Source organism: Maniola jurtina, chromosome 5 (genome assembly GCF_905333055.1).
Source record: "Maniola jurtina chromosome 5, ilManJurt1.1, whole genome shotgun sequence".
Lineage (NCBI taxonomy): Eukaryota > Metazoa > Arthropoda > Insecta > Lepidoptera > Nymphalidae > Maniola > Maniola jurtina.
Window position 1 is genome coordinate 6,038,314 of NC_060033.1, and position 14,787 is coordinate 6,053,100.

Consider the following 14,787-nt stretch of genomic DNA (forward strand, 5'->3'; position numbering starts at 1 on the left):
ATTTATAATAATATGTATATTATGGCACTTTCCAATTAAAACTTTAATCGTCATTAAATAATATACGAGAATTTAATTCATTTAAATAGTGATGTCTAGAATAAATTCCAGCAAAGATTATTGTGGCTGTCGGTTTCTCCATGAGGAAGAATATGAACGGTTGTTGCGCTTTGAGGTTGGATGAAAAAGGCTGGGAGTCAAAATACCCTGGTGTAGTTCCGAATACTACTGTTTCTGACTCGGCGAATATTATATCTGCCTTGTGTTCGACGGTGTTTATGTACAGACGATCTCGACTAATGTCTTCGAATCTCCCCAAATCTGGCTCAAAAGCATCAAAAACCCCCATGTCGTTTAAGGGTTTGTTCAGAGGCATGCTTGTCCTTATTCTAAAGCGCGGCATTTTCACGTCTACTTCCTGCAACCCATTCATAAGAAAGTCTGTTTCAAGCTTCCTAAATATGTCTCTTAAAGAAATCTTTTCCAGTTTCAGATACACATCGATAGGTTTGACTCCCGGATATGGAAAGATAACTAGCATACAAAAATTTCCATCATTACCATAGGGCAGCTCTAGTATGTAGGAATTCATTTTCTCAAAATTTGAGTATAGTAGTTTGCCTCTCTGGTGCATCATGCTAATGCTGCCGATGGCTTTATTATTTTCATCATAAATAATTTCTTCCGTTGTATAAGAAACATTGAAGGGTGTCTTTAGGATTCCTCTGAAATGGATGACGTTGCCCAGGATCAAGCTTGCTTCCATAAAATCATCGGCGTGGAATACGTTTGTAATAGTTGGGAAAATGTCTTGGATTACTCTGTTTGCTTGATTTGCAGTCTCCAGCGTATCATTGAAGTCAAGAATCCGCAATTGTGCCTTATAGCTTCGGTTTAAAGTCGTTGTATAACTCGGTAGTACGGATATGTCTTTGTCTTGAAACAGAAATGTTGCGCTCGATAGTTCCACTCCATTTGGTTTTGATTGAAACAAGGTGTTTGTAAAATCATTAAACCTTTTCAAAAATACAGCGTGATTTTTCAGTGTTCCAATAGCTCGTTGTATCTGTGTGTTGGTTTCTCCGCGGCCTCCCGCATAGGCGCCCGTCATCACACTCCAAATACAAAAAGGTGACATAACAAAATGATCTAGTCGTCCTTGTCGTTGAGTGAAGTAAATTATTTCTATACTAAAGTTTCTTGCTCTTGAACTAAACTCAACAGCACAATGGCATGAAGCAACAAGCAATGTTAATAACATTATCGACGTCATAGTAGCGTCTCACTTACGATAGTTGCACACTGGAAGTTCTTTAACTTCACGAACTGTGTTTGCCGTATTAAGAAGAGTCAAACCAGTTTCGAGATAACCTCCACGAGACAATGATATTAATAGGTCACATGTATTAATAGCGAATCTTGTGCAGAATATGTCTGTCGCCCGTAGTTGTAAAATCCGTTATTAGGTACCTAAGTACTAACACCTACCTACTGAACAAAAAGGACGCAAAGAGGAAAATAACCGCGTTAACATCATGACACGTGTGTTGATACTTCAGGGAGGTCTGTAATATTGGTCTCCATTAAAATATACTTGAATAGGTAGGTATACTAACTACTTCTCAAAAAATATTTACATTTTAAGGTTTTTTTTTTTTTTTATGTAAAAGCCTATAAATAAAGGATTAAAAAAAAAAGGTCTTTTTTGTCAGCTGTTACGTACCTACCTAGATAACTTATTGGCAGGAAACGGAAAGGGAACTCTTGTAAAAAAATCGTAGCTTTCTGGGTCCAATTTGGGCTGGGCGATAATAAGTCAGTCAGTGAGTGAGTCAGGACTCAGGACTTTTCTTTTTTATATATTTAGACTAAGTAGATCATGCGCGCGTTTTCGGCCATGTGATAATATGATCTACCTTTAGGTTTTTTTTAAATCCCGTCCGAAATCGTTATCTGGTATGCAAAGTAGCCTAGGTAGCTACAACCTTCTCCGGGATGTAAGCTAACTTTGTATCAAATAGATGATGCCAAAAAATTCATCTAAAAGGATACTTATATGATAGCTTTTTAAAAATCCCGTGGAAATTCTATGATTTTCCGGTAAAACTAAAATTAACCCTATGCCCATCCTCTGGCTGCAAGGGCATCTGACCTTTCGTCAAAATCAGTTAAAGAGATGGGCCGTGAAAACGTAGCATACAGACTGACAGATACATTAATAAAAAAAGTTGAAAAAACTATAACCCGACTACGGAAAAATGAAACAACTTGAACCCGATTTTGTACAAGTAAAACTAAAAAGAAAGAAACAAGATAGGTGCTATAATATGCTATCATCGTCTTGAGTAAGATAAGTCTTATGATGTGTTAGATATACCTGTTTATTTAGGTATATTGAAGTCTTCTGGCAGTTTCACATTAATACCGTTATATAATGGAAATATTTTTTTCAAATGAACTTATATGTACAGGTAATTATTTGATCAAATGCATGTATGTACAATTCGTTCAGAATACTTTTCCTACCAGCAAGAAACTCAGCGGTTGCTCTTTTCAAAGATTCGATTTTACAATATTATGCATTACTAGCTGATGCCCGCAGCTTCGCCCGCGTGGATTTAGGTTTCTAAAAATCCCCAGGGAACTTTGATTTCCCAGGACAAAAGTAGCCTATCCGTAATAGCCCGTCCCCGGGATGCAACGTGTTTCTGTACCACGTAAAGCATTTAAACGGATGATCCTTTAAAAATCCCGAGAGATCACCAGGATTTAGGAATGCAATTCCTTACAGCATCAGGGTTGAGGATTTGGCTCTTCGAGGTCAACGACTAAGTCTTTACTTGGTATAGATAGCTTCAATATCAATCAATTTATAACCGACAGTTTCTAAATCCCATTAGTTTTGGTGGTCAGGTCCCCTGCAGCATCAGGATTGAGGAGTTGGAATCCAAATTTTTTATTAAACAATGTCTCAAAATTCCTCTACCGATGAAAAAAAATTACGCAAATCGGTTCAGAAATCTCGGAGATTTCGGTGTACTTAGGTAGAAAAACGCAACTCCCTTTTTGAAAGTCGGTTAAAAAAGTAGCTTAAGTTACTTCCTGGTCAATCCTCTACTCCGAAGATTGGCCCGTTCAAACAGACAGACAGACAGACAAACATTTTAAAAACGTGCGATTCAGTTATGGTACCGTTCAAATAACCATATGAGCTTAATATGAGGTAGTTATTTCGAAATTACAGACAGACACTTCAATTTTAGTTTATTAGTATAGATTAGCTGATATTATACAAGTAGATAGTAGGTACTTGTTTGCGCCAATTCCCTCTCTCTCGCACTCCTATAAACCTTAATTATCCATCGCACTCTGTCCCTTCGCGTACATTCGAAAACGCACACGCAAGATTCAACGCCAGTCGCTAAAACCGCATGTCACCGATCGATCGTGTGTAAACCGCAACGCGCTGCGCGCAAATAAATAAACCCACGTTTTTCACGCAAAAATCGAGCCAAAATAAAGTGGAGTGCTGTGCTGTGAACCGTAAGAAGGGAAGACTGAAATTAAGAAGAAGTGAAGAGACTTGTCCTGTAAGTGCTTTCTTTGTTCCCTTTGTCCAGCAAATTTTAGCCGCCACGCTCGTCCGCCATTTCTATAAACTGCCACTCGAATTTTCCCCTGCCTCAAATACCGCAAACGCAACCAAAAGTTTGGTCCTTAACGAACCTTGGATGGAACCATTTCTTAATAATAATATTCAATTTTGGCCACAAATATTGGCCACTTCAATCTCGCTATAATATTTCACGCAATTAACGCAACGCAGGTCCTTCGGTAAAATATCTTGATTAAAGTATACTTACTTATTTCGCATACGCAAATTACTTATGTCGCAATACTTACTTACTTCGCATACGCAAATTACAGGGAAAATCGAGTGTACCTACTTATTATAGTATTAATTACTACGCAACGCTATATAGAACGATATTAATATATCGTATCATTTAAAACGCAGAAAAGACTTTCTTACAGTGCAATATTTACAGTGCAGTAGGTACCTATATACAGCGCAGTGCATTTAAATCGAATCACAAAACCTAAATTAGTTCGCAAAAAAGGTTAAGTGAATCACATAAGTTATAAATCGAATAGGTAAATTCCGTACGCCAGGTTGCTTTTACCTACCTACATATCATAATTTTATTGCCAACCGTAGGTACGCCGTGTTCTATTCAGAATGGAATAGGTACATGTTGTTTACGCTAACGAGCGACTTCAATAAGTTTATACCTACTTGTTCTAAGGCGTGATATTATACTCGCTTACCCACTCAAGTATAAAATTTAATTTTTACCTACGAGTACGGGTCGTATGAATTGAATCGGTAAGTAAGTACGTACGTTGTTCTCGTAAGCTGGATATTTTATTTCTATCTACCTACTTAGTTTTATTTTATTATTCACTTTACGTATTGTATATGAATTGAATACCTACTTTGTGCCGCGGTTAATCTCGAGTTAAAAACATGTCGAAAGGAGAATGTTCAACCCCGAAAGTGAGTGCAGAGGTGTTAATTTTGGAAGCTCAGGTTGGGGCTTATTTTGCAAATATGCAGTCTATTTATAACGCATCGCAACATACGAAAAGTGAAGATGAAATTAAATACTTTTTGTCGAAAGCCGCTAATATAAATAATTTACGCACAGAATACATAAACCTTGTTAAAGATTTAAATATGGCTCGTATCCGCAATAATCCAGAATATGTCGCGAATTTTCAATCTTTAATTGCATTCGAAGATTTGTTTTCGTCCGTTCAATATAAGTTGAATGAATGTGCGCCTTCCACATCAACGCCGAATAATTACCCAGTTGTGACGTCATGGAAGCCTAAAGTAAAATTGCCACCCATAACTTTACCTAAGTTTAATGGAGATATAAAACAATGGACTATCTTTTATGAATGTTTTAATACCACAATTCACAAAAATAAAGATCTTAGTAATTCTGAAAAATTGCATTATTTATTAGGCCAACTCTCGGATACCGCCTTGACGTCCATAGCTGGAATCGAACCCGCTGGAGAAAACTATGAGCTTATTTACTCAACACTGGTGGATAAATATCAGGATATCCGCGCTTTAGGTTATAGCTATCTAGATCAAGTGCTTAACTTTAAACAGTTACAATCATCGCATAATTTAAACTCGTTTTTAGATGTTTGTGGGACATCAATCGCAGCGTTTGAAAAGTTGGATATAAAGAATAAGGCTGACTTTATTTATTTATATTTAGCTTTAAAAAAGGTAGATAAGGAGACTGCCCGCTTGTATGAAAATTATATACGCTCGGAAAAAGTACCTACTTTTGATAATTTTATTAAATTTATAAAGGAACAAGCTAAAATAAATGATAGAATTCCTGAGAACACTCATCGCACGCCAAGTGAAAATAAAAATTGGCGCCAACGCACAATCCCTTCGCCACGAAATATACCCTCTTCAAGTACATCTAAATCATTTGTTATTTCGGTTGATAATAAGAATCAGTATTGCCCGCTTTGTAAAACTGATACGCACAAACATTTTTACCGCTGTCCTAAATTTTTAAAATTGACGCCGCAAGAACGATATAAGGTAGTGAAGGCTAACCAATCCTGCACAGTTTGTTTGTCATTCCTGCATAAAAACCGGTTATGCCGTTCGGATAAATCCTGTTTTTCCTGTATGAACCCATACCACCACACTCTGCTCCATATGTCTAGTCCAAACGAAACTTCTGGACCTAAGGGTGATCGCACACCTGCAGATAAGGGTGATCGCACATCTGCGGACCCTTCGGATACAAAATCACAAAGTCAAACTGCAGTCTCGCTTTGCTCGCTTAATACTAGTATACCAATGCGCACAACCGTTTTGCTGGCAACTGCGTGCGTCCGCGCTTTAGACTCACGTGGGACAGAAAACACTCTCAAATGTCTTATTGACAATGCATCGCAACACAACTATATAACAAATGATTGTGTCAAACGCTTAAATTTGCACATAGAGAACCTGACACATCCCGCGTCTGTGAACGGGTTTGGGGGTACCTCTAGCAAAATTAAGGGTATAAGTCGCATAACAATATTTTCACGCTTTAATAATAAATCATATTCGCTCACGCCGTTGATTGTTGACAAAATCACAGATCACTTACCTACATCGCCAGTAGAAAGGTCGCTGCTCAATTATTTAGAGAGCGTACCACTCGCAGACAATACGTATCACCTTCCAAGTAAGGTTGATATGATTTTAGACGCGCAAATGTTTACGCAAATTCTGCTATCAGGCCGCGTTGCGGCTCCGCCTGGTATGCCTCACGCTTTACAAACCACGCTTGGATATATTTTGATGGGCACAGCCCCGCTAACGCAATCAGTTTCCCCTTCGCAAACGCAAACGCTATGTGCTATTACTAATGAACGCTTAGATAATTCTTTACGCAACTTTTTTGAATTGGAGGATGTACCTTCCCCTAAGAGTAATTTCCTTAGCACGGAAGAACAAGAATGCGAAGATATTTATAAAAATACGACAGAACGCGATTCTCACGGTCGATATATTGTAGCTTTGCCGTTTAAGTCCGACCCTAGTGTGTTGGGTAACGCTTCGCTAAACGCAGAAAAACGCTTTAATTATTTAGAACGCAAATTAGAAAAATCACCTTCTTTACGCGACGCTTATAATAACATTATTGATGAATATTTGGAAAAAGACTACTTGAGTCCAGTAACGCAAACTTGCTCTGACGTACAATACGTTATTCCGCACCACGGCGTTCAACGCGACGATAAAGTTTCTACTAAAGTCAGAATCGTTCTCGATGCTTCTGCCGTTGAAAATGACACTAGCTTAAACTCGCTATTACATAAAGGTCCTAATTTACAATCGGATTTATTTATGCTATTACTAAATTTTCGCTTATTTAAAATTGCTATTTGTGCAGATATAATAAAAGAAAACCAAACACGTCTCCCGAGACTCTACCACCAGATCAGCCCAGCTCTTCTAACGTTCATAAAAAGAATAGGACAACTATAGAGTCTTACATGACATCCAATAACACTCTATCAAGCCCTACAATATCAACACCACGAACTTAGCAACGAAAGGCCTCTCTCCTACCAGAATACGAAAAACCTATATTAAATAATAATATCTCTCCCAAGCCGGTTGGTCCCCGAGGGAGTAGTAGACCGTCACCCTCCACCCTTACCGTCATCCAACGCTTATATATTAATACACTCAATGTAAGATCTCTTGTGGGAATAGGACGTCAAGAAGAATTAGAGCACGCTCTACGAAATATTAAGTGGGATATACTAGGTATTTCAGAAGTTAAAAAAGAAGGAACTCACATAGTAGAGCATGACGAGTATATTCTACTCTACACAGGAAAGAAAAGTGGGAGAAATGGAGTAGGATTTATGGTTAAACAAAAATTAAAAAATTATATAACCAATTTTAACACCATTTCAGATAGAGTCGCTAGATTAGACATCTGTATAGAACGTACCTCAATTACCATCATACAAGTTTACTCGCCCACGGAAAAGTCATCTGGAGAGGAACTAGAATGTTTTTACAATGACATAACATTAGCTCTGGAAAATACTCTTTCAAAAACATTTGTAATAGGTGACTTCAATGCGAAGATTGGTCAGGCAACTCCCGAAGATATCACTGTAATGGGACCCTGGGGATATGGAGTCCGAAATAAAAGAGGATCTAGGCTTATTGACTTCTGCTTTGAAAATCAACTCTACATCATGAATACTCACTTTAATAAAAAATCTAAACAAAAGTGGACGTGGCGATCGCCAGACGGACAAACTTTAAATGAAATTGATTTCTTTATTGTTAGAAAAAGCGACGTTCCCTCAATACAAAATATAGAAGTCATTGGCACCTCACATCCAACTGACCATAGAATGATTAGAGCAACATTTTCCGTTTATGTAAAAATACAAAAATCAAGAAAAGCGTTTCGAAAAAAGCAATCCGGATACCTACCCATTGAATGCGAGCATCTAAAAAATACTTTTATAGAGCTATCAAAGGCAAATGAAGTCTCAAATGATATTCAAAAAACTTACACAAATCTGATATGCACAATCCAAGAAAGTGTCAATGAACTACCAAAAGTAAAGAATGAAAATAGGACCGAACATATGCTAACAGAGGATATAAGAAAATTGATATCAGAAAGAACAAAGCTCAGAGAAAAATCACTTAAAACAGCTTCGGAAAAGAAACAACTAAAACATTTATATAAGAAAATAAAGAAACGTTTAAAACAAAATAGACAAAACTATAGAATAAAAATATTGCAAGAAGAGTTAGAGAAACGTAGATCTGTCAAATGGGGAAATAAACGTTTACAAAACACTAAAGAATGGATACCAATACTTAAAACTAAAAAAGGCACATCAACTACGAATAGAAACTCAATTTTAACAACAGCTACTGAATTCTATCAAAACTTATATAAACTACCAGAGTCATATAAAATAGACTCTACATTTAGAGAGCCTGACTTGGTAGAGATTCCTACTTTTTTAGAAAGCGAAATCCGACAGGTTATCAGTTCCCTGAAGTCAATGAAAAGCCCTGGAGAAGACGGAGTAACAAACGACACTATTAAAACTATGATAGAGCCTATTACTCCAACCTTAACCAAACTTTTTAACAACATCATGCTTCAAGAAAAAATACCGGAGCAGTGGGAAACTTCCATTATAAGACTACTCTATAAAAAGGGAAACCCCCAAGATATTAATAACTATAGACCAATCAGTCTTCTGCAGGCAACCTACAAGATATTTACTAAAGTCATACTCGGCAGACTAAAAAGAGAGCTCGACTTCCAACAACCACGAGAACAGGCAGGCTTCCGGAGCAATTACTCTACCTTAGATCATATTTTCACTTTAAAACAAGTTATAGAGAAATATGTAGAGTATAGAAAAACTTTGTATGTAGCGTTTGTGGACTACACTAAGGCGTTTGATTCAATTTTTTACGAGGCTCTATGGGCTGCCCTGAGAGATCAGAACATACCTACAAAATACATAAACGTCCTTAAGGAAATTTACTCAAAAAGTAAAGGTCTTATAAAACTCGAGAAAAAAGGTAGAGTTTTCAATGTAGAGCGCGGAGTAAAACAAGGAGACCCGATCTCTCCAAATCTCTTCACAGCTCTCTTAGAGCATATCTTTAGAAAATTGGATTGGAATGGCCTAGGGATAAATATAAACGGAGAAAATTTAAACCATCTTCGCTTCGCAGATGACATAGTTATTGTTGCAGAAAACTATGAACAACTTTTATATATGTTAAAAACTCTAGATTTCCATAGCAGAGAGTGTGGCTTAGAAATGAACCCCGAAAAAACTTGCGTAATGACAAACGGAGATAAGCATTTAGTGCAAATACAAGAAAAAAATATAACATATGTTGAGGAATATGTGTACTTAGGCCAAACCATATCCTTTACGGGGCACTATGCTGAAGAAGTGGAAAGGAGAATCAAGAAAGCATGGGTGGCATACTGGTCCTTAAAACACATTTTCAAGTCACACTTAGACATGAAACTGAAGAAGGTAGCTCTAGACTCTGTTGTAACTCCAACACTTCTATACGGTTGCCAAACATGGCCAATTACTATGGACATAATACATAAAATACAGGTTACTCAGAGAGCTATGGAAAGAAGTATGCTAGGCCTAAAACTAAAAGACAAAATTAGGAATAAGTTAATAAGAAAGAAAACAAAAATTATTGACGCGGCAAAACTAGCATGTCTCCTTAAATGGCGCTGGGCCGGACACATAGCAAGAGCAACCGATGGACGTTGGACGGAAAAAATTCTGCATTGGTATCCACGTGACGCGCGCCGACCCAGAGGCCGGCCGCGGCGTCGCTGGCACGATGACATTGCAGAGTTGGCGGGAAACACCTGGACCAGGCTGGCGAGAGATAGAGACGTATGGAAAGGGATGGAGGAGGCCTATGCCCAAAAATGGGCGTTCCAATGACATAATACAATGTAATAACTAACAGTGACACTATAAATTTATGACATTATTTTACATGATTAATTAACTAACTAAATTAGGTAGACACTAAAATTTAAATGGCTGACTAATAATAATGGATAATCAATAACTTTTATCTAACTTTTTATTTTTATTTTTTTGACATAATTTTTTGACATGTACACAATATTTTAAATGTATGATGATGTGATTATTTCATATTTATTTTTTCTTAACTTTGGGAATTGTAAATCTTAATATACTTAGATGCCTCTAATTGTCATAATAAAATCTAATAATTGTAATTCGTGTGATTGTGTATAAAATGATAATTGTAATACATTGGAATAAAGGCTTTATTATTATTATTATTATTATTTGTGCAGACATCAAACAGATGTATTTACAATTAAAAGTTCATCCAGAATTTTATAAATTTCAAAGAATTTTTTATCGCTTTTGCAAAGATGATCCTTTGCAATTATTTGAATTTAAACGCGTATGCTTTGGCCTCGCTTCAAGTCCCTTTCTTGCGCTTCGCACATTAAAGCAGTTAGCTGAAGACGAAGGCAAAAAATACCCGTTAGCTGCTGCCGTAATAAATGCAGGTCAATTTTACATGGATGACGTCATATGTACAACGCACACCGTAGAAGACGCAATTGAGTTGGCCGACCAATTATCGGAAATGTTCGCAGCGGGTTGCTTCGATTTATTAAAATGGTCAAGCAATTCATCGCAATTTCTTGAACATTATCCTAAAGAACTTTTGCATCCTTCGCTTGCTATTAGCTTTGAACCCGAATCTAGTCAGAAGGTTTTAGGGGTTAAGTGGGAACCTCATAAAGATTTGTTTACTTTTGACTTTGCACCTAAAGAAATGAAATGCACTAAACGCAACATGTTGTCGGTCATTGCTCAGTTATTTGACGTTCTCGGATTTGTAGCACCTGTAATATTATTCGCAAAATTACTAATTAAAGAGCTTTGGCTTTTAAAAATTGACTGGGACGAGGAGCCTCCCGCACATATTGCACAAACTTGGCTAAAATTCCAAAGCGAGTTGCACATTTTATCTCAAATATCGATACCTAGACATATCGGTATAACGCAAAACTGTGAAATAAATTTAATTGCTTTCTCGGATGCAAGTGAAAAGGCTTATGGTGCAGTCTTATATATTCACGCAAGCACACCAGACGGAATCGTTGTTAGTTTACTCTGTGCCAAGTCCAAGGTCGCACCAATTAAAACAGTATCGCTTGCTCGCTTGGAACTATGTGCAGCTTATTTGCTTTCTAAGTTGGTACGCGCTGTGTTGACAAATTATTGTTCTCGCATTACTATTGCTCGCACATACGCATTCTCGGACTCGACAGTCGCTCTCAATTGGATAAATTCCAGTCCGCATAAACTAAAAACATTCGTCGCTAATCGGGTATCGAAAATTCAAAATAATTTAGCTCCGGAAAACTTCTTCCACGTTTCTGGTAAAGAAAACCCAAGTGACTGTTTGTCTCGTGGTTTAACTCCCGCTCAACTTGCTTCTCATCCTTTATGGTTTAGCGGCCCAACTTGGATGCGCGAAAGCTGTAAAGATTGGCCCGTTAAGCAATTCGCTCCAGATTTAAATGATTTACCTGAGACTAAAACAGTCGTATTAAATAATGTCTTACCAGAAAAGCCTCTTATATTGACTATCGCGGAACGCTCGTCCAATTGGTCGAAATTGCTACGTATCTTTGTGTACATTTTACGTTTTTCTAAACGCATAATTACTCGCGGATTAATAACCGCGGAGGACTTAAATGCCGCTGAATTGTTTATCATTCGCTCGCTTCAAGAAGTTTATTTCGCTGAATATATAGAAGCCTTAAACAAAGGTACGGCTTTACCGCGCGCTATAAGAAAATTACGTCCCATATTAGTAGACGGAATTATACGCGTTGGTGGACGTTTATCTGCCTGCAAGGATATTTCGTTTGATCATAAACATCCTATTTTGCTTCCTAGCAAGGATCATATTGTTAATTTAATAATCGAATACGTTCATCGCATTAGTTGTCACGCTGGTTCGCAACTCACATTATATTTAATACGCAAAAAATATTGGATCCTTTCCACACGGAGAATCGTCCGCGCTCGCATACTGAATACAACACTTCTCCAAGTTCTGCCCGCTGCAGACGTCGCTAATGAAAATTCTCGCTTACTCTCACGCTTTTCGCTTTTAGATAAATTAGTACAATCATATTGGAAACGCTGGCGAGAAGAATATTTACAAACGCTACAGGTTCGAGCAAAATGGAATACGGAATCTCGACCAGTAAAAGTCGGTACAATAGTTTTAATCAATCAGAATTGCGCACCACTGCACTGGCCGTTAGGCAAAGTCGAGAAAGTCTTTCCAGGCCCAGATGGCCGTATTAGAGTCGCTTTAGTTAGAACAAAGAATGGTACACTCGAACGACCTGTAGTGCGCTTATGCCCACTTCCTGTTGAACTTAATAATTAATCTGTTCTAAGTTACGCAATTTATATTTTTAGTTTCTAGTTATTACTATTTAATCTCTCTTAGATAATTAATGCTCAGTAAGGTTAATCGCTGTCCTAGTCATGGATATTTTAATTTTATATACTCTTTATTTAATAGTGTTTTCTTGAAACGACGTTTCAAGGGGCGGGAGCTATGTTTGCGCCAATTCCCTCTCTCTCGCACTCCTATAAACCTTAATTATCCATCGCACTCTGTCCCTTCGCGTACATTCGAAAACGCACACGCAAGATTCAACGCCAGTCGCTAAAACCGCATGTCACCGATCGATCGTGTGTAAACCGCAACGCGCTGCGCGCAAATAAATAAACCCACGTTTTTCACGCAAAAATCGAGCCAAAATAAAGTGGAGTGCTGTGCTGTGAACCGTAAGAAGGGAAGACTGAAATTAAGAAGAAGTGAAGAGACTTGTCCTGTAAGTGCTTTCTTTGTTCCCTTTGTCCAGCAAATTTTAGCCGCCACGCTCGTCCGCCATTTCTATAAACTGCCACTCGAATTTTCCCCTGCCTCAAATACCGCAAACGCAACCAGTACTAACAATCCTCCGCGTTGCTAGAGCGAGATAGTTATTATTAATTAGCCATTTTTACCTTAATTAAAAATGAAGAGACTACGTCATAACCTCTTTTATTTATTAATATTATTATATGTACTTAATTGTAAATATTGTGATATTTGTGATAATTCTATGAACTATGCGTTGTAAGCAGCTAGTGGCGCCATCTGTTACGGCTCTCCGAAACGAATTAAATTATAGTAAAATGGGGTTTCTGTTGCTTGGTATATTTTAATAATAACTATATTTATATTTATGAACTCAGAATTTTTTCCTCTTTCGTTGGACATTTTCTAAAAAAACTACTTTCGTAAAAAAAAATTGAGACCCTCACTTTTTTGATGTAACATCCGTCAGGCCAATTTTTTTCGTATGCCTATACCCACCCCGGCCATTACAAAGAATCGATTGACACCTCATTCATCAAAATCGGCCCAGTAGTTTAGGCGCTACGGTGGAACACACAGAATCTGGATACAAACATACACACATACATACATAGACTGCTGAAATCATAACCCTTCCTTTCAGCTTTGCCGTAGTCGGGTAAAAAAAGGCCTTAGGCCTTACAAGTTACAACGCATGCCAGGATTAACTACTTAGTCAATATGTAATTTAATAAGTAGGTTTGGTAAGTAGGTACCTATTTCCAGTCATGAGGCATGCGTAACACCATTATTGTACTTAACGATAATGGGAAAATCCATGTCATGCATGTTCTTATCTGGAGGTCGTGGTCGGTGGCGGTTTTTTGTTAAGTAGGTATAATATTATGTACCTGCCTAGTAGATCCCTTGTCATTATGTTTAATGCTAGAAGGCATTAAATTTGTTGTTTGAGTCCATTTTATGATCGTTAGTAGTAGTAAGTAGTAGTAGTAGCTATTATGTAGGCAGAAGCGCAGTTTTATAGATCGTAACACCGTGGTAGAAGCTTGTTTAAAGTAATTAGGTACGTAGTATATAAAAACCACAGAGAAAGGTATATATATAAACTTCAAAAAGTTCGAAATTCAAAATGGAGATAAGAAGTGTAGCCCTCATTTTCTTTTTTTGGAGACTGTCCGCCATCGAGTATAAGAGCTCCATTTTCGATAGCTAAGATACCAATATATTTTATCTTGTACACGCACAACGAAGGAACCAGTCCAGAGAAAAGAGAGAATATCTTATCTTATTTGTATAAATATCAAATTTAAGCTCTTGCGTAAAACTTTCACCTTGCTTGAAACGATAATGGAAACACTCTCGTATTTAGTCATAAGGTAATTACAAGATTTTCAAGTTAAACGTCCAAATGGATAGTCGAAATTATATTGAATAAAAATATATAGGTAAAATAATATAGTATCATGGTATAATATAATGTTAGTGGGCATATCCCAAGTTCATCCATATGTTGAATAAAACCTGTTCAGATAAAACCAGTTGCTACATAGGTACCTTTAAATAGAATGATTTTGCACAAGGAAACCTGCCTATTATGATTTTTTAAGAGTCAAATGATATTATTATTGATAAATGGTTGCTTTATAACAAAAAAATAACTAATAGAATTTCACAGTGTGTTAAAAAAACGGATAATTCATAAATCAGAT

At 37.2% G+C, this 14,787-nt stretch overlaps 2 protein-coding genes across 2 annotated transcripts; one reads left to right on the forward strand and one right to left on the reverse strand.

Moving 5' to 3' along the window:
• Positions 1-14: 14 nt before the first annotated feature.
• On the reverse strand, positions 15-1,513 carry LOC123865814 (serine protease inhibitor 77Ba-like). Its single transcript, XM_045907052.1, has one exon. It carries the CDS (start codon positions 1,271-1,273, stop codon positions 44-46), a length of 1,230 nt encoding a protein of 409 aa, XP_045763008.1. The 5' UTR covers positions 1,274-1,513; the 3' UTR covers positions 15-43.
• Positions 1,514-3,317: 1,804 nt separating this feature from the next.
• LOC123865812 lies at positions 3,318-12,794 on the forward strand. Its single transcript, XM_045907048.1, has 3 exons — positions 3,318-3,433; positions 3,572-6,989; positions 10,467-12,794. Exons 2-3 carry the CDS (start codon positions 4,529-4,531, stop codon positions 12,593-12,595), a joined length of 4,590 nt encoding a protein of 1,529 aa, XP_045763004.1. The 5' UTR covers positions 3,318-3,433; positions 3,572-4,528; the 3' UTR covers positions 12,596-12,794.
• Positions 12,795-14,787: the final 1,993 nt, after the last annotated feature.